The sequence below is a fragment of the Lynx rufus genome, unplaced genomic scaffold (assembly GCF_022079265.1).
Source record: "Lynx rufus isolate CCGP_SWC_20201006 ecotype Redwood Valley unplaced genomic scaffold, mLynRuf1.p SCAF_8, whole genome shotgun sequence".
In the NCBI taxonomy this organism is placed as follows: Eukaryota; Metazoa; Chordata; class Mammalia; order Carnivora; family Felidae; genus Lynx; species Lynx rufus.
Genome location: NW_025814896.1, coordinates 102,768,230 through 102,796,143, shown reverse-complemented (window position 1 = coordinate 102,796,143; position 27,914 = coordinate 102,768,230). Strand labels below are relative to the sequence as shown.

The window sequence follows — 27,914 nt, the reverse complement described above, 5'->3', positions numbered from 1 at the left end:
GATCACGACCTGAGCCGAAGTCGGCCGCCTAACCAACGGAGCCACCCAGGTGCCCCAGAGTTCTGCTTTTTTAAAAAATAATTTATCGTCAAGTTAGCTAACATACAGTGTATAATGTGAGACAGAAGACCATCAAAATCCTAGAGGAGAAAACAGGCAACAACCTCTTTGACCTCGGCCACAGCAGCATATAGATATTAAAAAAAGAAGTAATCCCTGGTTCTTGAGGCGTTTGTGAAAGGAGATGGTTCTACTCCATCAGTGCTAAGTGTCACAGTCAGAGCCAAGGAAGGCTTGAGGCCTCCTCTGGGGGAGCCCCAAGGCAGTTGGCCTGGCCTTGTCTAATTCTGCTATGGATGCTCACTGGTCCAGGTCCTCTGTGGAAGGAGACAAAAAACAAAAAAACAAACCCTGTGGAGGAAAGACTGTCCAATCCAGCCTGGCCAAGAGTGGCCTCCCTGTGGGGTCATAGCCTTGCACCCAGAGCCTGTGCTTTGGCTGGACAGGAGGAGGCTATGGCCCAGAAAGCAAAGATGGGGCCAGACCGGTACTCTTCCTGACCTGTTGGCTTTTCCTTTCCACAACTGGCTTATTTCCAATTTTCAGCTACAGAATCTGGTTCACGTCCTAGCTGTTCTGTGGACAGAGGTCCAGCAATGGCCAAACCACACAATCTGTGGGAGGTGAGTCCTCAGACTCTTGGAGGCCTCAGAAGTACAGATGAGCAAAGCACCTGGACCTGCTTTGGAGGGTCTCACCATGATCTGAGGTGAGGAGGTTGCCAATGGCTCTTCTGTCCTTGGTGACTCAGTCAGGAGAAACTGCCCGTAGGTGTGACACACACGAGTCTCACCCCATCGTTGTCTACACACTCCCCGGTTCCAGCTTGTAGAACTGGCCCTTCCCTAGACCCCCCACCCTGGAAGATGCCAGGGGACTAAGCAAAAACAACAAAGCAACACGTTCTGGCTCAGCACGTTCTGGCTGCAGTGACATGACCCACAAACTTCCCTGTGATTTCACAGGGTTTCCAGTGTTAACTCAAATATGCTGTGAGCCAAGTAGCACCTTCCCTTCTGTTGCTCCCCACAGTGACCACAGGATGTGGCTGTAGTTGGGGTAGGGGTCCTGGGCTGTGGTAGGAGGTAACCTTCTGTTCACAGCTCCCTGGAGGCTGTGTGTCTATGTGTCACCACCATCTCCCCTATGCCAGGTAGGGCCTTCATGTTTGTTCTCAGCCACGAAAAGTCACTCTAGGGAATGAAGAATTCCCTCTGTCCTGATGTGTACCACACTCTGTCTTGGTGGGAGCCCTTTGTCTCTGGACAAACTCTATTGGTTTCTTCTGACTTTTTTGAAGCCTCTGTTCTTCTCAAGAAGCCCCTTGGTCCTTTCTGCAAAAGACTCCTGGAAGGGAGCCCCTCTGGCCTCCAGCTCTGCCTACCATTCCTTGATTGCTTGAATCTATAAGCATTACATGGTTTATTCGTTCACAGTGGGGAATGGGGATGAGTTAGTATGAAATTGAATTGCCAGAGTACTAACACCAGGTCCATCTCTTACTAGTTTGTGACCTTGGCTTTAGTTACTTAATCTCTCCATGCCTGACTTTGTCTTAACAGTTCAATGGGAATAAAAATTGCACTCACTTCACAGGCCCGATGGCACAATGCCTATATTGCTTTCGAGATAATGCTTGACCCAGTGAATGTGCAGCAAATGTTAACCTTTCCTGTAAGGGATTTGCATGTGCTCAGGTGGGGCCTTCTCCCTCTCTGGGTCAAGTAAGATGCATTTGCACACGGGCAAGGAAGTGTTTAGTCTTGAGCTAGCCTCACATTTAGGTCAATGTAAACATGGCCTCTGCCACGTTCTCAGGGTTTTCTTTACATACCTGGGGAGGGGTGCCGGAGAGGTGGGAAACAGGGGTGGGTGGGTGGGTAGGAAGGAGGTGCCTACGGGTTTGTGCTAAGTGCTGACCTTGCTCTTCACAGCCTCTGTTTCATCCATCCTCATGACAACCCGGTGAGGTGGTTTGTTCCTCTTTTCTTTACGAAAAAATGCAAATGAGGTGAGATGAATCATGGAATCAGAGAGATGAGGCAAATTCCCCCAGACCACGTGGCTGATGAGGAGGAGGATGATACAGCTGACGTTTAAGGACCTGCCTGTGCCGGGCACTGCTCTAAACACTGCACAAACATTAACTCCTTTAATCTTAACAACCACCCCTGAGCCAGTACTATTTTTTATCCCCATTTTGCAGATGAGAACTCCAAACCCCAGAAAGATTAAACAACTTGGCCAAAGACATATAGTAATAAGTGACAGATTTAGGACTGGAATCAAGATGGTCTTGACCAGAGTTTGGCAAACATTTTCCTATCAAGGGCCACACAGTAAATATCTTACGTTTTGCACCCTATGCAGTTTCTGTCACAGATACTCAACTCTGCCATTGTGGTGTAGAAGGACCCACAGACTGTAAACAAATGAGCGTGGCTGTGTTCCAATAAAGCTTTGTTTAGAAAACAAACAGAGGGCCCATGTTGGCCCACTGGCCCAAGTATGTCTACCATGGTCTTAACTGCTGTGTTAAGAGAATGAGGACCCAGAAGCATCAAAGTTCTCTGAGAAATAAAAAGATCATTATTGCGAGCAAAACGTGAGACAATTGTCTGGCCTTTTCAATGTGAAACAGCATACAACTTGTTCAGTGTTAGTGCAATATTATTTATTAAAGGCATACTGTGTGGGGCACCTGGGTGACTCAGTTGGTTAAGCGTCTGACTTCAGTTCAGGTCATGATCTCACAGTTCGTGGGTTCAAGCCCTGTGTCAGGCTCTGTGCTGACAGCTCAGAGCCTGGAGCCTGCTTCAGATTCTGTGTCTCCCTCTCTGTCTGCCTCTCCCCTGTTCATGCTCTGTCTCCCTCTTTCTCTCAAAAATGAGTAAATGTTAAAAAAAAAAATTTTTTTTTTAAGGCATACTGTATACCAGGCCCATAAAGTGCTCGGAATACGCTAATGAACAGAATAGACAGGAAACAGCTCCCTTGTATGAGTTTATCTTCCAGCAGGGTTTGGTGGGGGAGCTGATGAATAATACCCATAACACACAGCTGAATTATACAATGTATTAACAGATGATGAGTGCTGGGAAGAAATAGAGCATGGTAAGGGGAGTGTGATAGCAGGAAAGGAAAGAATAGGATAATGAGTATTGGTCTCACGGAGAAGGTGATATTTTAGCAAAGGCTTTAAGGATGTAAGGGAATGAGCCACACTCATATCTTGAAGTTCCCAGGCAGAGACAATAGCCGGTGGAAAGGCCCTGAGGCAGGACTGTGCCTGGCTTGTTCAAGAAAGAGCAAGAGGTCCATGGGCTTGAGTTACTGCATGGTGTGATCAAAGAACATGGTCAAGAGTTAATGACAGCCTGGTTTTGTGGGGCCTGGGAGCATGGCAGAGACTTGCCTCTTACTCTCAGAGACTCAGGGACCAGAAGAGTTACATGATCTGAGGCCGACTGAGGAAGGCTCCCTCTGACTGCCGTGTTGTATCCTGTGGTCAACAGCTTTAGATTTAGCTTTTCTGGATTTGGTTCTGACCAATACTAATTATTGGTTTCGTATCAGGCAACATAATTAACCTTTCTGTACTTGGTTTCCACATCCATGAAACAGAGATAATAATAGCATTTACAACACAGGGCAGTTATGAGCATAAAATGGGAAAGTTCTCATGAAATAGAAAAAAAACCCACTACACATAATTCTAGGGACATAGTGAACACCAAATGGATACTGGTCATTTTAAATTATTGTGAAATGTATCTTCCTAATAAAAAATTACTGTTTTACTAAACTGCTTGTGAATGTGTGCTTACACACTGATACAGGTGTGTCCCTTGTGCTGTTTGATTCCTCATCTCCACAGCAAGAGCGGGAACCATACCCCACTCCGGGGCACTGCCAATCTCACAAAGGTGGTGAGAATCACCATGGGGAAGCATTACCCCTCTACAGACTGGGACAGCTTCTGGGGCAACCTCCATGGCCATATAAAGTCCATGAAGACTTGAGATGTTTCCTAAGAAGGGAAGACACCCACTGAAGACTGAGGAGAATGAAAAGAGAACAGGAGCAGAAATGCCCCATAGTGATGGCAAAGTGTATTCGTTACCTATTGCCGTGTAACAAAGTATTCCAAGCCTTAGCCGCGGCTTCAAACAGCAAGCATTATTCCACAGAGGTTCTCAGAATCCGGAATCAGAAGAGTGGCATTATCTGGGTCTGGCTCAGGGCTCCTCATGAAGCTGCAGTCAAGATGTCATCAGGGCTGCCTCATCCGAAGGCTGGAATGAAGATGTGGGGCCTGTTTCTAAGATTGCTCACACATAGCTGTTGTCAGGAGGCCTCAGTTCTCCACCACGTGGGCCTCTCCACAGCCTGCTGGAGTGTCCTCCTCACCTGGCAGCTGGCTCCCCCCAGGGGTGAGAGCCAAGAAAGATCAGGAAGAAGCTACAATACCTTTTGTGATCTAGCCTCAGATGTGACAAGTCACTTCTACCAGGTAGTAGATTCTTTGGAAGCAAGTGACTAAGTCCAGGCCACACTTGAAGGAAAATTAAGCTCCACCTCTTAAATGGTAGAGTATTAAAGAATTTGTGGACAGATTTTAAAACCACCACACGTGATGTGTGACTTGGGGCGAAATAACATTGTCTTAAGTATTACCAGTTTAGTTTTCAACAAGTCCAAAATATAACTCTCATACAAACACAAAGTGGGCATGTGCCAAAGATTTACCATTGTTAATAAATGAAGGAACCAGCAGGACGATGAAACTGATTCAAAAGATACGATCAGTCAGGAAAGAAATGGTGGAATGGGTTGGCTGACTTAGATTAAGAAAAACAAAAACAAAACCCTACTTAATGAATTGCAAGGCAATAAAACTGCACCCTTTGGATGCTATATTTTTTATCAGGCAGAAATGATTTGCAATTTATCTCTCTCTTCTTAGTTCACATCTAACTTTACAGAATCTGGTATCTACTCCACCATCATAAGTCAAGCCAAGGCATCCGTTTCCTAGAGAATTGAGTAACCACTGGTGGAGCCTGTTCCATGATGTTCCAATGCAACATTGAAAGCACATGTGGTCACCATTTTGTCTTTTTTCAAGATTGAAGAACTTAACTTTTTTTTTCTGATTTTTTTTTTAGCGTTTACTCATTTTTGAGAGATAGAGAGAGACAGAGTATGAGCAGGGGAGGGGAAGAGACAGAGGGAGACACAGAATTTGAAGCAGGCTCCAGACTCCGAGCTGTCAGCACAGAGCCTGCCACGAAGCTGGAACTCACGAATCAAGAGATCGTGACCTGAGCCGAAGTCAGACATTTAACCGACTGAGCCATTCAGGTGCCCCAAGAACTTAACTTTCTTAATGAGGGCTCGTTTTGTTTTATTTTATTTTATTTTATTTTATTTTATTTTATTTTATTTTATTTTATTTTATTTTATTTTATTTTATTTTATTTTATTTATTTATTTATTTATTTATTTATTTATTTATTTATTTATTTATATTTTCACCGTCTTAGCTCCTTCATTCACCTCTCCATCCATTTGTCCTGTACCCATCACCGTGAAACACATTGCGGAGCAAACACAGCTGGCAGAAACATCCCCCTGCACCCTCAGCAAGTCACCCCATCTGGAGGGGGACAGCCATGCATTGGCATCATTTCATGTTAGTCAGAATGAGGACAGAGCTTTTGAAGCCCCACACACGTGTCCTGTGGGCACGTGGGTGCAATTCACTGGGGTTAGAGGATCAGAGCCCAGGGAGGTTGGTGTTTTACTTTTTTGGGTGAAACAATATGTACTTCTCTATAATCACTTTACAAATGAAAGCCTGTCTGCTTAAACCCATTTTGCTGATAGGACAACACCTTCTGGAGTTTCCTTTTGGTTTTCTTTTTTTGCAATGATTTCAGTGTCATTTCCATTTGGTCCATTTAATGATTTTAAAATGTTTTGGCAGGTGTTTTTCACATTAGAATAACTTGATATTCGGGGCGCCTGGGTGGCGCAGTCGGTTAAGCGTCCGACTTCAGCCAGGTCACGATCTCGCACTCCGTGAGTTCGAGCCCCGCGTCAGGCTCTGGGCTGATGGCTCGGAGCCTGGAGCCTGTTTCCGATTCTGTGTCTCCCTCTCTCTCTGCCCCTCCCCCGTTCATGCTCTGTCTCTCTCTGTCCCAAAAATAAATAAACGTTAAAAAAAAAAAAAAAAGAATAACTTGATATTTTATTTATTCCTGAATGCTGTAAGGGTTTTTAGTCTATAGGCTGGAATGCAATTTCTTTAACATTGATACCTGAACAATAAATTGCTATCAATGGCACTCAAGATATAATTAAATTGTTATTATGCACTGCCCTCTACCTTTAATTCAGATCCATCACAGAGAATGTATGGAGGTGTTGAAACTGCATGAATTGTTATCCAATCACATTTTATTTTGCCAGTCAGGTACTGGAGAAAGGTCAATCACAGATGGCATGAGCTAGATTTTACTTTCTGAGGAAATAATCAAACGCATGAGCAAAGATGTTGATGCAAAAAATTTGTCACAACATGATTTTCAAGCAAATAATAATAAACTAATAATTCATTGCTATAAATAAATGATGCTGCATCTATATAATGAAATGTATTCAGCTATTCAATGTTGCATCATTCATATTTGGTATGGAAAGATATTCTGCTATTTGCTATATGAAAAAAGCAAGCTGAATCTAGTGTAGGTTTCTGTGAAACACTGTTGACAGTTACGTGTGTATGTATGCAGAGGAAAACTGTTTTCATTGGCTTTTTGGTGGCACACTCACAGAACACAAGTATTCACTTTTTTTTTTTCCTGATCTGGATTTTCAGGTTTTTCTACAGTGAACATGTAGACTAAACGTTGCCTACACAGGAAAACCCCACCTCCAGCATTTTCCATAGGCTTGGCAAAGTCAGGAAGGGAGGAGGGAAGGAAGAAGGAAGGAAGGAAGGAAGAGGAAGGGGGGTTTGTTCTAAAATCTGCTTGCCTGGGGGGGCTATCTGCACTGCAGTCTTTGGGTCTGGAAGCACTTGAAGTCCAGGAGCTGAGTGCTGGGAAGCGCTGGAAAGCTTCAGGGAAGTTCCTCAGAATTGCTAAAAGAAGATTATCTCCAGAAGCTTCCTTCCCTGGGAGAGGTAAGGAACAGCAGGTGTTTCTGGAGGCTTCGGGTGGTGTGAAATACCTGGGACACCCCGCTCCTCCTCAGCCTGTGGCAGTTTCAGGGGCTCCTCCCTAGTGCATTATTAAAAGGGCTGTGGCACCTCGGAGGAGTAGGCAGATACCGCGGGCTCTGCCAGGAGAAAGGAGCATTCTGAGGTGTCCTTTGGGGAGCTGGGCTTCATTCTCCCCAGCAGGGCCGAGGCTCTCTCCTGACCCCAGACCTGGAATCCCCTGCTCTGGGGGGGATGTTCCCATGCTGAGGGGGTGGGGTCAGAACGCTGCTTGCTACCCAGGCCCCTGCCAGCTCAACCTCTATTTCCACCTAAGATTTTGTGTTATTTCAAAACAGGAGAGTCTACACACTGTGAAACTCAAGATGGTCCTGAGTGGGGCGCTGTGCTTTCGGTGAGTATCTGAGCCTCTGATGGGCTGTGTCCTCTGGGGAGAAGTTAAGCTCCAGGTAGACCTGTTGTCCATCCTTTCTGCGTAGGGAGGGGCTGTGGCTGCTCAGAGTGCAGGTGGGTGGGCAGCTGGGCAGTTATGAACAGCCCCTCACTGTCCTAAGGAAAGTTTTTCCAGCCTTCGTCAGGCTGAGGCTGGCCACCTCATGGGGGTTCCCCGATGAGAAGGGGAGCAAGTGAATCACTCTGTGTCGAGCTGCAGCTTCATGTATCCATAATGAGGATGGAAGTCGGGAGACCCAGCTTGGAGCTGTTACCACCCACTGGGGTGAATATTAATGTCCATCCAGCGGCTCTGCTCTGCTACATCCTTGCTGCCCTTTGGGGCAAAACTAGTCAGTCTGTCTGTCTCCTAGCATGTACTGAGCCAGGCAGTCTGCCGTGTTCTGGACTTTGCACTAATGAGCAAAAATGGTCCCTGCTCTCTCTGAACCGAGAGTCTACTATAGCTTTTTGCAAGGTGTGTTCAGTGGAACCCCAGTCCTATGAGCTGCTTGATACAGTGGTGCCCCGTGATCAAGAAATGTGGGAAATATTGCTTTCTACGTCTCCGCATAAGAGAACCATGGCGTAATTCCGCATGTTAGCAACTCTGAAGTACAGATTTGTTTATGTTTAGCTACCATTGAACCAGTTTGCACGCAGCGTGCTTGTTTCCATATAATATCTGAAGAGACCCACTTTGGGATGTATCTTTTCACCTCATAGGATGTTGGAAAATCAACTGAGATCAGAGATGAAAAATAAATTCTTTCATTTCAAATTTAAAGATATCCCACAATTAATAAGTGGAAGTAAATGTGCCTTGATGTCTTCAATAATGACTGAAGAATCAGATTTTCATCTGGGAAAGGCCTGGGCGTTATCTAACCCATTGTCTTAATTTAGCAGTGGGGAGCCTCAGGCCCAGAGTGGTCAAGTGACTTGTCTGTTGTGATCTGGAAATAATGGTGGCGAGCCAGACAAGCACCCAGGACTCTGACTCACAGTCCAGTTTCTTTTCCAACATCACCCATGGAGGAGATTGGTTGGTGTAGCAAAGATTGAATGGGGTGGAAGAGCAAATCCAAGACTCAGGTGCAGTCCCATTGTTGTTGGAGTCCAGTTGTTGTCCCATTGGTAGGGTATGAGCCCAGCAGGGCTGGGAAGAAGGTTGGACTGTTGCTCCTGGCAGAGGAGAGGGAGACAGTGGGTCTCTGTAGAGCCCAGCAAGCTGGAGCACCCACTCCTCCCCTAACTAAGTGTCATCCTGTCCTGATGTTGCAGGATGAAGGATGCAGAATTGAAGGTGCTTTATCTGCATGATAACCAGCTTCTAGCTGGAAGGCTGCATGCAGGGAACATCATCCAAGGTTGGTGGCAAAACACGACACCACTTCCCTAGACACTCTGAGGGGACGGGGCCTGAAGAGGGCTTAGAACAGGCATGCAAACTGGCACAGACCTACAGAGCCCAGGCCTGACACAGTGGATGAGGCATCATAAAAGCAGACCCTGAACAAGGACAAATAAACTACAGTATCTTCCAGCAAAGTGAGGACACATGCCCCAACGCCACCTGAGGCCTCTATGCAGAGATGGAGAATATTTCCAAGATGAATGCTTTGTCCTTCCCTCAGAGGTGGACTTAGACCAAACATTTCTTTTCCTGGGATCCAGTGCTGAGGAGAGATCTAAAACAGGCTCTCTAGGCCTTTATTCCCATGTGGGAGTGGTTTTCTGCCCCTTTACCCTGGGTCCCCTCTGCTCTCTGGGGATTCCTGGTCACTCAGAGTGGTGGGACCCAGGTGGCTGGTGGGCTTACTCCTTCTGCCCCGTACACTGTGGCAGGTCTTCTCTCTAGAACAGCACATACCTGGCCACTTGGGACACTTGTATAGCCTGTGTGCGTGTGCGTGCACGTGTGCATGCTTGCATGTATGTATATGTGAGTGCATGTGTGCATGTGTGTGTATGAGTAGTGGGGGATGGTACAGAGAAGAATGAGACCCTCTTCTGGTCTCAGGAATCTCACAGGTGGTAGAACATGTCCAAATAACCCTGATGAGAGGCTTATCCAATCGAGTTTCCGAAAAGAGGCCAGAGGGTCAAGCGGCATTAAAGGAAGTGGTCAAATCTTCCTGGGGACTAGAGAAGACTTGAAAATTTGAGCCTGGACCAGGGGGTGGGCATGGGGTGGGAGGTGGTACAATGTGCTTATGTCCCTTGATGTCACTGGGCCAACTGACGGGAGACCACCCTTCCCTAGGTGACAGCTGCTAACAGGATTCCCTTCTTCTCAGTCTGGGGACAGGAGGTCTCACACAGGTCCTGCTCTCCAAAGTCCATGATGCAGGGAGAGGGAGGGAAGGGCAGTCAAGGCCTCTGCATCTGACTTCCTTTCTCTAGGCGAGGAGATCAGTGTTGTCCCCAATCGGTCTCTGGATGCCAAGCTCTCTCCAGTCATCCTGGGTGTCCAGGGAGGGAGCCAGTGCCTGTCATGTGGGACGGGGCAGGAACCGACTCTGAAACTAGAGGTGAGTCCTGTTGGGACATCCTTGCTCTCTGATCTCACAAAGCCAGCAGATGCTGAAGCCACTGAGCTGGGTGTCCTGGGGCCCAAGCTCCTCTCCCTTGTGGGGTTCTGTTGATTGCAGCCCTGCCTCTCCGTGCTCCCGGCCCAGCTCTCCTGCCTCCCCCACTCCTTTCCCCTCACCTGCCATGCCCTTCTGCTCACAGCCAGTAAATATCATGGAGCTCTACCTCGGTGCCAAGGAATCCAAGAGCTTCACTTTCTACCGGCGAGACACAGGGCTCACCTCCAGCTTTGAGTCAGCTGCCTACCCAGGCTGGTTCCTCTGCACTGTGCCGGAAGCAGACCAGCCTCTCAGACTCACCCAACTCTCAGAGGATGCCAGCTGGGACAGCCCCATCACGGACTTCTACTTCCAGCAGTGTGACTAGGGCAATGTGCCCCCAGAACTCCCTGGGCAGAGCCAGCTCAGGCAGGGGTGAAGGTGGAAGAGGACACTGATGGCAGCCACCCCCTCTGCTCTCAGGGACCCCACCTCTGGCTGCGCATTTGGCCACTCTCCCTTTTGGTTCCCAGTTTGGGTGAATTCTTTTGCGATTCGGGGCTTAGGCCACAGTTTCTTTCCCTGTTGGGTGCTGCTGCTCTCGTGGCACCTTGCAAAAAACCATATGAGATGAACTGGGAGTCACATAAAAAGGTTCCTTACGGGTCAGGGTGCAGGGAGTGGTAGAAATCCTTCATGCTTTATGGTAACTCAGCCAGTACCCCTGAGCCCACAGGGCAGCCCATCCCAGTTGAGCCTATTAGGGCCACTAGCTGCCCACATGAGGTCCTTTCGTGCACCACTGTGCAGGAGAGGGAGGTCATAGAGTTAGGGGCACAAGGCCCAGCCCCTTCCCTCTTCCCTTTAACTCAGCTGACATTGTATGCTATTTTTTTCCATCCTATCCTTGTGCTCTAGCCATGGCAGGAGAGGGTGGTGGTGTGTGAGGAAGTGGCTCCAGCTCAGAAGACTGAAGAATGGCCAGGCAGGCATGTCATACATTCTGAGACCCGAGATACCATTAAAATCCAAGATGCTGGTGTCCACTCACATGGAAAGATTCTTACGACGTATTAAGTAAGGAGAGCAAATTACAAAGTCGCGTATCCTATAATTTCATTTTAATTAAAAAGAAATGCCTATCTATATATTTCTGCATAGAAAAAAGTCTGTAAGAGTTTCCTTCGATTTTAGCAATGTCGGAGTGGTGGTATCACAGGTGATTCTTCTTTTTGTTCTTTTATTTATTTGCATTTTTCTAATTGTTATACAATGAAGATGGATTCCTTGTGTAATAAGTAAGTTAACCTTGAGGAAAACAGAGCAGACAGTATTTCTGATGGTCCTCCACATCCACTTCCTTGAGTAAAATTCATGTTGAATTAAGATCTGCTGCTCTGAGCAGCAGTAGTGAGAATGAGAAAACAGACCTCAACAGAGCTGCCAAGAAAAAGCATATGATGGGTTAGTTAGTGTGGTTGGAATCTCCCAGAGAAGGAATTTACAGAAAGAACCATCCTGGACCTGGAGTGGTCACAACTCCCTGAGATTTCAGAGTGTGGGTTTCAGCCTCCAAAGGGACCTGTGCTGGTTGAATAGTGTTCCCCCCGGATTCGTGTCCTTCTGGGAACCTTAGACCATGACCTTATTTGGAAATGGGTTCTTCGCAGATGCAATTAGTCAAGAGGTCATGTTGTATTGGGGGAGGGGGGCGGCACGCTCTAAATCCAACACGGCTGGTATCCTTGCAAGAAGAGGAAAGGACAAACAGAGACCCAGAGGAGACCCAGGAAGAAGGCCATGTGAAGATGGAGCCTGAGATTGCCCTCATGCAGCAGTAAGGCAAGAAATGCCATGACTGAGGCAATCACCAGAAGTGAGGAAGAGGCAAAGAAGAATTCTTTCCAAACCCTTCAGAAGGAGTATGGCTCTCTAGTCTCCTGAACTGTGAGAGAACAAATTTTTGTTGCTTTAAACCACCAACTTTGTGGGGATTGGTTGTGGCAGCCCTATGAATTAACACAGCTGCCGATGACCCCATCTCACAGTGTGTGTGTCCCCTCCCACATTGTACCCACGTTGTCTCTGTGACCAACAGAACATGGCAGGAATAATACTATGCCATTTCTGAGATTTGGTTATAAAAGACTGTAGGTTTTATCTTGTTTTCTCTGTTTCTTTGTTCACTTGCTCTGGGGGGAAGTTAGCTGCCATGGCATAAGCAGCTCTGTAGAGAAACCCATGTGTTGAAAAATGAAGCCTCTTACCAACTGCCACATGAGTGCATTTGGAAGCAGCTCCCCCAGCCCCAGTCAGGCCTTCAGATGAGGCGACCCTGGGGACAGCTTGACTGCCACCTCAGGAGAGACTCTGAAGCAGAACCACTTGGCTAAGCTGGTCTAGATTCCCAAACCCCCAGAAACTGTGCTAGAAAATACGTGTTTGTTGCTTTCAGTTGCTAAGTTTCAGGGTCACTAGTTACACAGCAATAGATAACTAATACACAAGGAAAGAGAAATAAACACATTTCTTTTATTATGATTGTAATTTTCTCCAGTATTTTCATTTTCCTTCTCAAAATCAACACCGGCCCTTTAATTTCCCCAACATTCTACGTAAAAACTGACCATGCTAAATATGCTGAATAGTCTCTGTTCCTGCAAGGTTTAGCTCCTCCTTGATTACCTTCACACCTCTAGTTCTACATGCCAGGGACTGTGACTCCAGCGTCCCTACCTAAACTCTGGGAGATGAAAACAGAAGCCAGAGGAGAGGCTCAAATCTGAGTCCCAGGGATTCTGCCTGCACCTCACCAGTCAGACCAGCCTGGCAGGTTCAGATTCTGCTGAGGCACTAGTAAGGAGGTGGCCAGGCCGGAAGCCTCTGTCTCCGTGGAGCGGCTGAGACCCCGATGTAGCTGAAGGTCTCGGGTAGCAGACAGCACAAGTGCCTCCAGAGGCCTCTCAGGAGGGCCGAGAACACGGGCTCTGGGCACCAGGCTTGCTTCTGCAGACCTAGTTCACACTCTGTCTTTGCTCACAGGCCCAGCCATACTCTCACCTTGTCTCCTCCTCCGAGAAGCCTTTGCTGAATTGAGGCATCTGGTCATCTGCTCTGACTGTGCTACATTGCTATGTTAACTTCCCCTCGTTGTAAGAATTGATTTGCGGTCTGTGGCCCCTGAAGTGACCTCAAGGTCAAGGCTGTATCAGTTTGTTTCCAAGCACCTCAAATAATGTTTGACAAATAATTGGAAACCCGTGAATACAGACAGTGGAAACTATTCCTCCACCCTGGAATATTTCTTCTCTCTTCTCCACCCATCTAAATGGGCCCACCCTTCAAGAAGCAGCTGAAATTCTGCCTCACTCTGGAAGCTTTCTCCAGCCTGCAGTGATTGCTTCATCATCTGTAGGATGATAGAATTCAAAATGGCGTTAGCAAGGATGAGCTGACGTGAGTCAACAGAAAAGGAAGGAATGTAAAATGCTACCTTAGAAGTGTTTGGGCTGGGGGACCCTGGCATCACGACTGTTTATATGAAAAAGATACAGTGGTTTTAGATTTCTTCAATTTCAGTATAAGCACCCTGCTTGACCTGTATTTACAGAGGTGTAATGCCCACATCACATGGAGTTTGTGTAGGTTGTAGGCATTGAGGACTGAGTGGGTCCTGAATAGTAGAGAGTGTCCCAAGAGCAAGTCACAAGGGCAGAGGCTAGGAAGCTGAGGGTCTTTATCCTGGAGAAGCAATACACAGAGAGCTCCATTCAAGCACTCAGAGCTCTGCCTACTAGAAAAATAAACTTGTCCTGTGTAATTCCAGGAGGTACAAGCAGGACCGATTGATAGAAATTATGTGTGACCCAAAAATTTTAACCGCAAAGATCACACATGTTGTTAGGGTTTCTTTAAGAGGTTGTGGAGGTGTTGAAGCAAAGCCTGATTAACTATGTCCCAGGGATGCCATAGCACAGGTCTCTCCATTTAGAGGGAACCTATATGCCACGTCTAAGTCATAAAAAGAATTCTAGGAATTTTTTTACTCGAGGAGATTCTCTGCATCTATTGTTTCCAATATGCCCTTGTTCTGCAGATTAGAGAGTCTGGTCTCCTTAATGATCTTTTTAAGTGTTTATGACTTAGCTCCCCAGCTGGACTCTGAAGCTGCCTAACAACAGGGACTATGTATTGCACATCTTTGTCACACAGCAGTGTAAATGCTCAGTAAATGCCCATTGATTGCCTGGCATAATACCCCATGCTTTGGGCCTTTCCACGGAGAGAGAAGAGACTGGGAGAGGGGTGAAGAATGACTGTCAGCCTTAGGAAACACAAATTGGGTCCCTTCCCTGCCCATCTTTTCTTGTCTCTCCCTCTTCAGACATCTGCATGTGGGTTGGCCTCTCCTACCTCCTTACCAAGCCCTTTGTGGAACTGTGCAAATGACATAATAGCGAGTATTACAGTAAGGCATATGGTCTCCAGAGAATGCTATGCCAAGCTTCTCTACCCCTTGTGAGTAGATGAATGGATGGCTGGGTGGATGGCTGGATGGACAAATGGGTGAATAGATGGACTGAGTTAAGTAATATCAATTAGATGCTTGACTATTCTTTACCCCTGCCCTGTTCCCACTGTGCCATGTGTCCTAGCAGTCCAGGGCACATGGTGGCTGCCCAGTCCCAGGATGGGTCTAAGGTCCATGTCCTCTGTAGGTAGGTTTCCTCAGATGCTCTGTCTCATCAGCCTAATACTAGCTAATAGGACCTGTTGAAAAGCAGAGACTTCCCTCCCCTCTTTCCAAACAGGGCCATCTTTGCAATGCCATCAGTCCTCTCTCTCACGTTGCCTCACTGGCCACAGCCTGGCTTAAAACACTAAAGGTCACTCTGTCTTTGGGCCCCTCAGACCCATTCACTCTTGCCTTTTCTATCCCTCTAAGTCTAGGATGGAGCCCCATGGGGCACCAAAGGGAAGGTGACATGAAGACATCTGACCCCAAGGCTGTTTATGTGGCTACTGAAAGCACCAATAACAGTGTCAATGACAGTAGCTATGAGCAGGGGCCCAGTGCCTGGCTTCTGCCAGGGCTTTATGGGTGACTCTCTCCCCCTTCAACAAACACTCATTAATGCCCCCACCTTCTTATTATCCATACTGTGCTAAAGACATTGTGAAATCCCTAGGCTCTTCTTCCCCATCCTGGAACCAATTATAAAGATTGCTGCAGGCTTGACCCACCCTGACCCGACAGTATAAACTCAGGGCAAATGCCCGGGAGAAATCATTCGGACCTTTCAGGCACCCAGGATTGAAGGTCAGTGGTTGGTAGGCAGTATTCTATCTCTCTTTCTCACTTTCCTTCTCCCTTCTGTTAATATCTCTGATATGCCCCCTCCCTTAACTCCTCCTGACAAGCTCTCTAGATAACGAGGTATCTCCTCCACGGAACGTAGTAGGATGCTGAATAAGCCTGAAAGCACATAGAAAAAAATTTGAGAGAAGATATAGTTTAAGCCAAGTCAAGATTTTTAAATATTTAGAACCATAGATTTTAGAAAGTAATTTCAGAAGAAATCAGCTAAGCCGGTGGTATTCCACAGTATGTGGTGAGGCTTGGAGTTCTTTGGATATGTCCTGGTGCCTGCTTCCGTGGTCAAGGACAGTGTTAACAGGGTTCTGGAGTCACCATCATTCTCTGACTCAGCAAAAGAAGGTCCCCTTTATCCATTTTACTTTCATCAGGTTTCTGTGTAAAATTTCATTGTGAAATTTAGTTTTGAGCAATAGTGGCCTTACCTAGCCTCTCGTCCTAATGATAACAAGTTGGAGGCCCAGGGACAAAAAGGGACTTTTGCCCCAAAGGGTGGCAATATGAATTGGTAGCAGAGCTAGGTCCAGAACCCAACCTTGCTGTGTTTCTATGTCCTGCTTATAAGCATACATGTGTGTCAGGGTGGTTGGAGGGAGTTAGAAGCCACATTTCATGGATCAAGATATTGTTAACTTTTATGGAAATGAATGTCTATATATAGAACAATACACAATACAGTGAGATTTAATAGGAGTTCAGAGTAGGGTTGCAATAGTAAAGGAAAGATTCATTAAACTTTGAGTCATGGAATCACAGGTAGTTTGATCTGGAAAGAATCTTTAATAACCACAGACTCTAATTTTATAGATGCTGAAACTGAGAATTGGAGGTTAAGTGTCACAACCTTGTATGCCTGAGCTGTTACTCTGACCTGATAATTAAAAGATCTGAATGGACGGCAAGGAGGAGGGATAGCTTTTGAGGCAGGGAAACCAAAGACAACTTTGAGCATGCCCTCTGGGAAGATAAGGAAGAGGTCATGTGCCTGGAGGGGTGGTTTAGTGTCCACAGAGGAGTGAGATACACTCATGCAAGTGAATCGGGGCCAGATGGTGATGAAATAGACAGCCATTGTAGACTCCAGGGCTGAGCAGGGATATTGTGAAAGCAGTACTTAGAATGTAGGTCCAGGTACCTCACATAGGTTGGGCTGGATTGAAGGGAGAAAAACCAGGAATACAGGCACAGGTCTAATGGCTATGAAGAAGACAAAGTTACATTTTATTATTACTTTTTAAATTTTTATTTATTTTTTTGGACAAAGTTACATTTTAAAGAATAAATTATCAGAACTTATTGGTAAATCAGATACAGAGTAAGGAAAAGTGGGGAGATGAATGGGCTGGGAGGAGGAGAAGATAGATTTGGCTTCAGATCTATTTGTTGGGTGTGATGGCAGGATGTCCAAAGGGGGGTGTCCTATAGTCTGCTGGAGATACAGTAGGGTGTTCAGTCTGGGCTTGGGAGGCATCAGACCAAGATGATCAGTGCAGATGTGGAAATGTATGAATTGCAACTCTGGGGGGCATGTGATACAAGTGCTTAAGACTTAGATGTGTGACTTCCAGCCTGAGGGATGCCCCCAAATGGAAGAGAGAATCTACATGGACCTGAGAAGGGGAAAATGAAGTGCAAAGGGAGTCAATCAGTGTCAAGAGTTCCAAGGAGGCAGTAGCCAAATATTAGAGGAATCAAAAGAGTCTTGATTTGGCTCCACAGGGGTTAATAGTGGTCTTGGAGAGAACATAGTTCACACGGAAAATGTGTAGGAGAATGAGAAGAGGGTGTGATAGAGAAATGCCTAATGCTACTTGGTAGTGGTTTTTGACTCAGGACGGGTGGATTGATGAAATCTGAGACAGCCAGAGATGGTGTCCAGGGAGGACTATAGGCCAAAGTCCGGTGAAAGGTCACTTGGAGACAATAGGGAAGGGAAATCTTAGGGAATGGAGTGTGTGGTGCATTGGGAGGGACCATGACAGACTCAGCATCAGGACCCCACGCTCTCTGATGGGCTAGAAGCCAGCTTCTCACTCCTGTTTACTTCATCACAGTCTAGCCAGACCCAGGCAGGGGGTGCCTGATAAGAGAGTCTTTGGGGGAAACACTGGAATTTGGGGTTGGGACAGGAGGCTTCTGGGGCCCCAGGGGATCTGGCTGGACTGGACAAGCCCTGAATTTCTGCCCGTCTCTTGCACCGACACTGACCAAGAGTGGGAGTCATCATCCTCACATGGAGCCCTCCATTTGATCGGCCCTGGCCAGGCCTTGGCATAGCTACTAGGCTGCCCATATTTTTGCTGCTACAACCAAAGAAGCCCCAGTAGTTTGGATGAGAGAGAGCACAGCACCAAGTGTGCTTGCATTGAGGCCACGCTGCTAATGGCGTATCTGGGCTGGGGGATCATCTGTCTAGCCCTCTGCTACTCAAAAGTGTGGCCAGGGGCGAGCGGCGTTAATCTCACTTGGTTGCATGTTTGAAATGCACGGTCTCAGTTTCTACCCCAGATCTAGGGAACCAGAATTGTCAGGTGATTTACGTGTTCATTGGAGAGGGAGAAAAACCGAGATGGTATACCAGTTCCCAAGCCTGGCTGATCATGGAGTCACTTCAAGCCCTGGCGAATCAGAACCTTCAGCACAGGGAATAGTACTTATCCAGAGTCCCCCAGGTGACTGATGGGCAGGTGCGCTTGGGAGCCAATGACTTTAGCTGATTTTAATTATTGAAAACAAAACTTACTTTACACTACAAAGGAGAATCATGTTCATATGGGGAAAATGTTAAGAGAGCTGAAGAAAATATCACTCATAACCCTGTCAGCCAAAGAGAACAACATGGGCAGTCTTTGTTCCTGTTTGTGTCTCTCCATGTGTGTGGCTTTAGATGGAATAGTAATGTACACATTCTTCATAACCTGAATTTTCCACTTAACGTATTTTGAACATTTCGTGTCATAAAATGTTCTTCCACAATATCATCTTTAGTGTACCTGTTTAATGTACATGTTTCTTATTTACTTAACTTGCCATAATTTTTATTTTTATTTTTATTTTTTAATTAAAAAATTTTAAATGTTTATTTTTGAGAGAGAGAGAGAGACACAGAGTGCAAGTGGGGAAGGGGCAGAGAGAGAGGGGAAGACAGCATCTGAAGTAGCTCCAGGTTCTGAGCCATCAGCACAGAGGCTGAGACAGGGCCCAAACTCACCAACTGTGAGATCATGACCTGAGCCGAAATCAGATGTTTAACCGACTGAGTCACCCAGGCGCCCTGCCATAATTTTTAAACCAATGACATGTTATTGGACGTTTAGCTTATATCCAACTTCTTGCTATTGTCCGAAATGATGTAGTGAACATAATTAAACATTTGGGCAATCCATTACTTTCCCTTAGAGAAAGGGCAACAAATGAAATTACAGAGTATGTAGAATAGTTTAAGACTTTGATTCACGTCACCAATATCCATCCAGAATCCTAGAGATGCCCTGTTATTCGTTATTCTCACCAACACTTAAATGCCCGCTGCCAAGCCTATGAGGTGGGAAATGACTTGTCCAAGGTGACCGCATGGCAAATCCAGTACTAACACTGGGTCCTGGAGCTCGGAGCTGCTGGCATGACTAGAAGCTCTGCTGTCATCATCAACCTGTTCCTCCTCACCCACTTCCCCAAATGTCCTTCAGTGTCATTCTTTCTCTCTCTCTCTCTCTCTGAGCCCTACTCCTTTCTGCCCGCCCCTTTTCCCCTGCCCCCTCTTATTTTCTGCTATCTTCTCTTTCTTCTTCTATTTTGTTTTCTTACTCTGTGAGAATCAGATCTACTGGGTGCACCCCAGCCCCAGCTACCCTTGCATTTACTTTTCCAGGCTATTTTCTAATGGCTACCACCCTCATGCCCTGAATGGCTCTGGGTTTTTTTCCATGCTAGGTTCTGGAATGGTCTTTCTAAAGGTGGTCATTTTAGGGTCAAGTTCTAGGGCAGGATAATCCAACCGGAAGGAGCAGAGCTGTTGTGAAACTGTGGTGTGGGATTAATAAGGGGACACTGGCTTCAGTTGAGATCACTCATCCTCAAGAACACAAGTCTCTATATCTCAGGGCCTGTCCTATTTTCCATCTGGAGCATCATGGGGGAGTTTGGATGGTCTCTCTTTCACAATCTTGGGAAAACATTCTAGTTCCTTGAATGAGGCTTTCTAACTCTGCAGGGAGACCCTGCACCCTCCAGCAGCGTGCTGGAGATGGCTCCTGGGAGCGCTGCTATTCCCGCAGCTCCGGGAGAGGTGCGGTGACTCTACGGCTAGGCTGGGCAGTGAGACAGGATTTGAGCTCAGCTCATCCTCAAACTGTGAGGCTGGAGCACACCCCACCCTAGTCTCAGCCCCAGGAAGTAGTCCTGGCCAAACTCTTCGGGGAACCTGTTCTTCAGTTCCCCCAAGCTAGCACCACTCACATGTCACTGGCTCACACCCCTGCCAGATGACCCCAAAGCAGGGCGAAGCAGAGATGCCTGGAGCTTTCTGGGCTGGGGAGACCTTGGTGGATTCCATCAGGCCAATTATAGATAAGCAGCTTAGTGAGATCTTTCTGCTTTGTGATTCAGTGATTCGGGGCCCCTCAGGGGGTCTGTCCCCCCAGCCCCACCCTTATAATACCCTCCTTTTCTGACAGCCTGTCTTTTCTTCCCCCTCAGCAAGGACCAGTCACCCAGGATTGCAAGAATGTGCTCCCTGCCCATGGCAAGATACTACACGTAAGTCTCCCGGGAGTCCATCCTTTCCAACTGGAGGTCTGGAGATGACGTGGGAAGAGGGCAGGAAGGCCCAGGGGAGGGATGCGGCTCCTTCTCACCTGAGAACTCTCAAGTGCCCCCTAATTAAGGTTAATCATAAGCATGCTAACAATAGCCCTCTTCCCTGAGCATCCAAGATGCCTTGCCTCCATCCTGAGTAACTTACAAGGGGAACGCGCCTAAGTCCGGTCAGATTTGGAAACCGAAGCTCAAAGAGGCTAGATCAATGACCTCATGTATCACAGAGCCGGGACCCACACTCTCTGTGCCACTCCAACCTCCTCTCTCCAGAAGCTCAGGAACAATTTTGAATCTCAGAGACAGCATCTTCACACGTCAGTCTCTGTGGCCTTTGCTCCCAGCATGCACTGCCAACTCTCACTGTTACCTCATTTGACATTTGAGACTTTACTTATAGCTTACACTTTATTGCCTGTGATTTCTCATTGGAAACTACTTCCAGTCCTTTGAGGAATGAGCCAAAAGCAGAATTGACTTCTGGGTTGCATTGCTGCGGCTCCTGCATGGGTCTGTCCTGTCCTGGACGTGAGGGGGCCAGTCAGGACCTCTAGGAAGTTGCCACGTGGCTGGGAAGGCAAAACACCTGTGTATAAAGCACCCAAATGACAAAACAGATATCAGCACTTTGGGGTATCTAACTTGGGTTCTGGTCTCCAAATAGAATGTGGTTTGCAGATGAGTTACAGACAAGTCCTGGTCATCCAGGTTGGAGAGAGAATGCTGGTTGGCAAGCCTAGGCTCTTTTGAGATCTTTATTTTTATTGTACAAGTGAACCTACTTTAAACACATACAGTCATTAGCTAAGGGTATTATAATTAGCTGTTATTGGAGAGAAAAATCTCCTGGAGGCGATGGCATTGGCCCAGAGGAGGTAGGGAGGGCTCCCCGGGTCCTGAGAGTGGCTGACAGACGTTTGAAACCAGCCAAGCGACCAGGCTAATAACCTGTGTGACTTTGATGTTGCACACACTCATTGTGGTTTCCTCCCTGCTCCCCAGCACGTATTTACCCTCCCAGGCCCATCAATGGAAACTCTGCCAACCCCAAATGCCTGTAATCACACCCTGTTCGAGCTCTTTGCTGACCTCCTAAGTCTGGCTCCTAGAATGTGGGCCCACCCCAGGGCATACCTCGCGTGGAACGGTGGGGGGGGGGGACAATGTTGGCACACCTTCTGTCACGTTGGATTTTTTTTTCCTGATTCCTGGATTTTGTTCTATAAGAAAGCCCTTAAGATATTGGAAAAGCAAGCCACACTTTATTATATACTCAATGAATCCCTTCACTGAAGAGAATAAACATTTATGTAAAATTGGGGCAGGCTCAGAAAATCTGGGATAAGGCTTACTACATCCCACAGATATCTGAGCCTCATTAGGAGATTTCTCAGGACGGGCATGCAAAAGGGCCGGCATAATCGGGAAAACTCTGTCTACCCCTCAGTGAGAAGGTACTGGCTTTCCTCAGTGCCCCCAGGGCCCCGACAGAGCCCAAGCCTGGTAAAGGGAGCCTCTGAGAATCTCGAGCCCCAGAAGACCTTCCCTGGCCTTAAGGCTGACCTGGTTTCACCTGTTCTTGGGTGGAGTTGTATACCCACTTCTCATGTGTAGAAGAGAGAAGAACCCCTAAATGCTCAGTGTGGTACTTTCAGAGTGTGGGGGGGCAAGGACTTTGGGGTTTGGTGGTGCCTGAAGGGAGCAGGCCATCAGCACTGCCATCCTGTTCCAGAATTAAGGATGCAGATCAGAAGGCTCTATACTTAAGAGGTGACCAGCTCCTGGTAGGAGATCCCAGTGCGGACGACTGCTGTGCAGGTGAGCGTCTGGGCTTCACCCCCTCGGACACACTCATGCTCCACCTTCCACAGGCTTTCCCCTTCCCTCCTGCCTCTGGTAACAGTGAAAAGACGCAGGGAACAGCTGAGGACCTCTCTTTCGGAGGGTGTCGTGGCCGCTGCAGGGGTCCTGGCTCGCCTAGCAGCCCACATGCAGGGGCCAGGCCTGACCCGGTTCCTTCCTGCCTGGGCTTAGCTCACTGAGAGCTTGCAATCTGAATCCCTCTCATCTCCTGGCTCTCGTCTCTCTTCCCTCCCAGAGAAGATCTGCATACTTCCCAACAGAGGCCTGGACCGCACCAAAGTCCCCATCTTCCTGGGACTCCAGGGAGGCAGTCGCTGCCTGGCCTGTGTGGAGACAGAAGAGGGGCCTTCCCTGCAGCTGGAGGTGAGAAACCACACCCTGTTCTAGGGGACCCTGCAGACATGGCTTCCAGGATACTCTGGCATCTCTGCACCCATCTGTGGATTCCTGGCCAGGTCACACATTCCTCTCCTTCCCTCTGCACCTAGCACCAACCTCTTGGGTTCTGCCCTCCAGAACCCGCAGAAGGCAGTTCCCCGGGTATAGAACCTCTCCGTAAAGTCCCTTATTGACCACCCCCTGGAGGCCTCTGGGGCTGACATCTTTACCAGTAGCCTCATCCCGCGGCGACCACCTTGCTCCCACAGGATGTGAACATCGAGGACCTGTACAAGGGTGGTGAGCAGGCCACACGCTTCACCTTCTTCCAGAGAAGCCTGGGCTCAGCCTTCAGGCTTGAGGCTGCTGCCTGGCCTGGCTGGTTCCTCTGTGGCCCAGCTGAGCCCCAGCAACCAGTACGACTTGCCAAGGAAAGTGAGCCATTGGCCTGCACTGAGTTCTACTTTGAACAGAGTCGGTAGCGAGGCAGGAGGCCGAGTTCCAGGCTGGTGCCCCCAAACCAAGCTCATCCTGCTGAAGGCAGCATCCTGCTGATAGGCAGAATAATGCCCCCCTAAAGATGTCCACGTCCTAATCCCCAGACTCTGTGAATATGTGACCTCCAAGGCAAAAGTGACTTTGCAAATGTGATTAAGGTAAGGATCTTGAGATGGGAAGACTCCCACAAGGGTCCTCGTAAGAATGAGGCAGGAGGGTGAGAGTCAGAGGCTGGAAGATGCTATGCTATTAATCGAATTTCAAATGTAGCAGACAGGGCTATCGGCCAGCGAATGCAGGCGGTTCCAGAAGCTGGAAAAGGCAAGGGAAGGATTCTCTCCTAGAGCTTCCAGGAGAAACACAGCTCGGCTGACAGTTGAATTTTAGTCCAGTGAAACCCATTTTAGACCTCTGACCTCCAGAACTGTAGAATAATAAATTTGTGTTGTTTGAAGCCACTAAGTTTGTGGTAATTTGTTACAGCAGCAATAGAAAAATGGTACAGAGTCTTAATAGGTGCTAGTATTCAGTGTTTAATGCAAGGGGTGTGGGTAACTCGGTGGGTTCTTGCGAAGCTGCCCACAGCTTCTCCTGCAGTCCATCTGCCCCAGAGCTCCTAGAAACAGCCAGAAGCTCCAGGCAGAACCCAGCTCTCCCCTGCTGTCCATGGACAGACAACGCCTTGGGCTGCTCACAGTTGTAGTTTTAGTTCAAGTCTTACGATTTTCCTTTCAGATACTTCACAGTGAATCAATCAGTCATTCGGTCGATCAGAGGCTCTGGTTGTCTGCCAGTTTTGACGTGTGAGGAGCAAGGAGGGGCAGTGAGGGAGAGATGGCGAGCTGGTAGTGGATGTGTTGTTTAGGCTACGGTGGAGCGGATGGGCTGGGGTGGCTTGGTCCAACAGCAATACAGGGCTGGGACTCGGCTGACTGTTTGCAGCTGGGACTGACCCTCTTCCTTGGAGCCTGAATCCCTCTCCATTTCTCAATCTGTGGTCTGGCACAGGCTAGAGTGGAGAGCCCATGACGTCAGTGCTCAGAGCGGTGGGCTGCTGGCTCTCTTCCTCCTTTGTGTAACCACTCAGCCCCCGTGGCACCAGGGGCCGGGGCATTTAATGACAGGCTGTCTTCACCCTCAGACCCACCCTGCAAGGCAAGCGTTTTCACCCATTTGACAGATGAGGACACTGAACTAGAAGGGATGAAATCCCTTGCTGAAGGTCATGTGGGCCGTACGTGATGGAACTCAGGGTCGTCCTGGCCCATCTGACCCCGGTGTTGGTCCACGCATTTTTATTCCACTCTTTCTTTGGGAGTTCGGACAGGATGGCAAACAAGCACAAGCTTCCTTACAACTGATAACCGGGTGGGGAAAACACTAACCAGGCACATAATCAAAGAAGAAAACAGACAAACAAGAGCAGTTTACATCACAGAGGGTGAGCGAGGTAGGTATTGAATGACGATAACATTGGAGAAGGTGGTCAGGGGAAGCACCTCTGTCTTTTTGAGGAGGTGCCATCTGAGCGAGACTGAAGGACAGGAGCAAGGGGGGAGCGGTGTGATGAGGCAGAGGTATAGCAAGCGTGCGGGCTCTGAGACAGAAGGGGCTTGGTGTGTCCAAACGGCAGTGGGAGGCAGGGGCGTTGGAACCTGGAGAATAAGGGAGGGTTGGAACGGGAGCAAGACCAGCAGGGCGTGGGTCATGGGGGCTTTAAAGGCAAAGTGAGGGCTTCAGTTTATCTTCAAGTGCAAAGGGAAGCTGTGGGAAGGGTTTTAGCAGAGGAGGGACATGCTGGCCTTAGATTTTTCTCCTGCCTCTCCATGGCCCGCATATGCCCCGATTCCTTCACCCTCTGGCCATCATGTCATACCTATGTGTTTATGTGTTGAGACTGCTCTGTGCTCTTTGAGGGCCCGTTCTGTTCAACTTTGGGTCACCAGTGCCCAGAGTAGCTACTGAAACACCAAAGGTGCCGAAGAAGGGCAAAGTCTTGAATGGATTAGCGGATGATCACTTGGGTCTTATGGATCATTCGGGATACAGTGTAAGGAGAGCCAAGGTAGCAAGAGAGATGGTCCCCATTGTAGCACAGAGGCGGAGCTGGCAGAGGGGGCTGGACAACGTTTCAAAAAGGAAAGCGCACTTCGTCAGGGCCTCAGAGAAAAAGTCGTTTTCCAGGCGGAGAGTGTGGGCGTGGGCATTTCTAGGCAGAGAGAACAACTCAGGGAGGCGTGATGAAGAGGAGTTGCTAACACTTCTGGGCCTGGGGAGCCATGGCCGTGCTGGACCCCAGGGCTTCTGGCTGAGGAGTTGCTGAAAATGAAGAGGTGAGGCCTGGCTATGAATGCTGGTGAAAGAGGTGAGGAGGTGACACTTTATCCAGGAGGCCTGGAGGCATCATCCAAGTATTGCAAGTAGAACCTGGATTTTAAGCCTGGGCCCCTGAGATCAGCACTGGCCCAACCCAGCTGCTATGAGGGTTTCAGCCCCTCCAGCTTCCTCTCTCCTCCCCCTCTTGCCCCAACTGCCTCTGTCTGGCACCACCCTGGGATCAGCTTTGGTGCTTTGGTTCCAAGGTTTGGCCAGCCCCTGTCACCTCCCCATGCCCGCTCATCTCCTTCACTCATGGTAACTCAACTTGATCCTGCTTGGAGCAGGGCTCACGAATGAGAGGAATATTGGGTATGCCTGGGTGGCCACGGGCATAGTTCACAAGAGAAAGATAAATTGGATCAAGTTCTCTATATAAGTAAAAAAAAAAAAAAAATTTTTTTTTGAGCACCTAACATATGCCAATTCTGTATTAGTGCATAGGGGACAAAGAGGACACAAGAGATTTAGGAGACACAGTCCCTCCCCCTTTAAAGACACACACTGTAGATGCAGAAACCAGACATTAGGAATAAAAAACCAACATGTATTGACTGCTTTCTACAGAATGACTAGAAGACACTCGAAATAGCACTCAGGGAACCTGGGATTGAAATTCTGTAGGGCTCTTCTAGGAATAATGATGGGATGTTCCGGCACTGGGGATTTAAGAGTAAGAAATGGAACTAACTTCTGATAGATACACTTCAGAGATGCCAGGAATGTTCTCCCTCTCCCTCCCAAGTCTTGTTTTTAAAATTCCTCCTCCTCCCTGGTGACCACACCAAAGGCTTCATTCCAAAACCAGCCAATCAGAGCTATTACTGTGTAAATTTCTGGGAGAGGCACACTTTCAGGTTCATCCTCTATTTATATCTCAGGGTGAACTTGTAGTTGGGAGCCAAGGACTAGTAAACAAGCGGTTGGAAAGCAGCGTAGTAACTTCTCTTTCAGGCAGCACCAGGGAGCTGGGCTGGTGGGGAGGGTAAGTGGTCTCATCCAAGGGGTCAGGAGAGGATTTAGAGGAAGTGAGGCATGCATGGGGACCAGCCTGGGGAGGGGATGGGGGAGTCGTGGGGGCAGGTCAAGATGGTTCAGGCAGAGGAGACAGTCACACGCCTGCAGGCAATCCTGAGTGTGGCTGCATATGTGTGTGTTAGTGAGCACATGTATACGTGTGCTCACTAGCATGCATGTGTGCACGTGTGTGTATGGCGTGCATACGCACGTGTGTGAACCAGTGTCTGCGTGCATGCATATGTGTGTCGTGTGTATGCATGAATGTCTGCGTGAGTGTGTTTGTTCTCTTTGTGTCCACAAGAGGTTCCAGACATTGCCAGCTGTCGAGAACCAGAGAGCCTTGTCTTTATTCCAAGAAGCCTGGAGCAACTTTATACAAGGGACTGATGTGTTCAGGGTCTCCCGTAACACATGTGTCATTCCAACCAGGATTCAAGATCTGGTCACACTTACTTTGGACCCCAATTTTCGCCTCATGACCCCACTCCTGCACTTTATTACAGCCTCTACAAACACTGACTTAAAACGCTGGACACAAACTCCACAGGCTACACAAGAGATGGCAGTTGTAGGGAGGTCTACACCTGGATTCGGGGAGGAAAATAAAAGTGAAGAAGAAAACTCTAATGGCAGCCAAATTTTCCCAGGTATTGTTCTGCTAAAATATACGGCCCCTTCATAAATGAGCACGACAGAAATGAACAAAATGAGCATAAACAAAAAAGTTAACGTCTTATATATATATTTTTTTGTATTTGTTTTTGTTTTGTTTTGTTTGTTTGTTTTTATTTTTTTATTTTTTTAATTTTTTTTCAATATATGAAGTTTATTGTCAAATTGGTTTCCATACAACACCCAGTGCTCATCCCAAAAGGTGCCCTCCTCAATACCCATCACCCACCCGCCCCTCCCTCCCACCCCCCATCAACCCTCAGTTTGTTCTCAGTTTTTAAGAGTCTCTTATGCTTTGGCTCTCTCCCACTCTAACCTCTTTTTTTTTCCCCTTCCCCTCCCGCATGGGTTTCTGTTAAGTTTCTCAGGATCCACATAAGAGTGAAACCATGTGGTATCTGTCTTTCTCTGTATGGCTTATTTCACTTAGCATCACACTCTCCAGTTCCATCCACGTTGCTACAAAGGGCCATATTTCATTCTTTCTCATTGCCACGTAGTACTCCATTGTGTATATAAACCACAATTTCTTTATCCATTCATCAGTTGATGGACATTTCGGCTCTTTCCATAATTTGGCTATTGTTGAGAGTGCTGCTATAAACATTGGGGTACAAGTGCCCCT

The 27,914-nt window shown here is 47.8% G+C and overlaps 2 protein-coding genes across 6 annotated transcripts; both read left to right on the top strand.

The window, feature by feature from the left end:
- The first annotated feature begins 7 nt into the window (after positions 1–7).
- LOC124503254 (interleukin-36 receptor antagonist protein) lies at positions 8–12,831 on the top strand. Of its 3 annotated transcripts, XM_047068151.1 has the most exons (8): positions 8–49; positions 607–769; positions 3,900–4,648; positions 6,944–7,249; positions 7,624–7,679; positions 9,002–9,087; positions 10,124–10,251; positions 10,454–12,831. In XM_047068151.1, exons 5-8 carry the CDS (start codon positions 7,651–7,653, stop codon positions 10,676–10,678), a joined length of 468 nt encoding a protein of 155 aa, XP_046924107.1. In that variant the 5' UTR covers positions 8–49; positions 607–769; positions 3,900–4,648; positions 6,944–7,249; positions 7,624–7,650; the 3' UTR covers positions 10,679–12,831. The 3 variants fall into 3 exon arrangements, with proteins under 3 accessions (XP_046924107.1, XP_046924110.1, XP_046924109.1); XM_047068154.1 differs by lacking the exons at positions 8–49; positions 607–769; positions 3,900–4,648 and adding an exon at positions 5,383–5,424; XM_047068153.1 differs by lacking the exons at positions 8–49; positions 607–769; positions 3,900–4,648 and having other exon boundaries at positions 6,269–7,249.
- On the top strand, positions 10,166–27,258 carry IL1F10 (interleukin 1 family member 10). Of its 3 annotated transcripts, XR_006960141.1 has the most exons (6): positions 11,174–11,367; positions 20,366–20,425; positions 22,215–22,300; positions 22,581–22,708; positions 22,993–23,379; positions 27,121–27,258. XR_006960141.1 is itself a non-coding variant. In XM_047068148.1 (5 exons), exons 2-5 carry the CDS (start codon positions 20,394–20,396, stop codon positions 23,203–23,205), a joined length of 459 nt encoding a protein of 152 aa, XP_046924104.1. In that variant the 5' UTR covers positions 10,166–10,251; positions 20,366–20,393; the 3' UTR covers positions 23,206–23,671. The 3 variants fall into 3 exon arrangements, 2 of the variants coding, with proteins under 2 accessions (XP_046924104.1, XP_046924103.1); XM_047068148.1 differs by lacking the exons at positions 11,174–11,367; positions 27,121–27,258 and adding an exon at positions 10,166–10,251 and having other exon boundaries at positions 22,993–23,671; XM_047068147.1 differs by lacking the exon at positions 27,121–27,258 and having other exon boundaries at positions 22,993–23,671.
- The last annotated feature ends 656 nt before the right edge of the window (positions 27,259–27,914 follow it).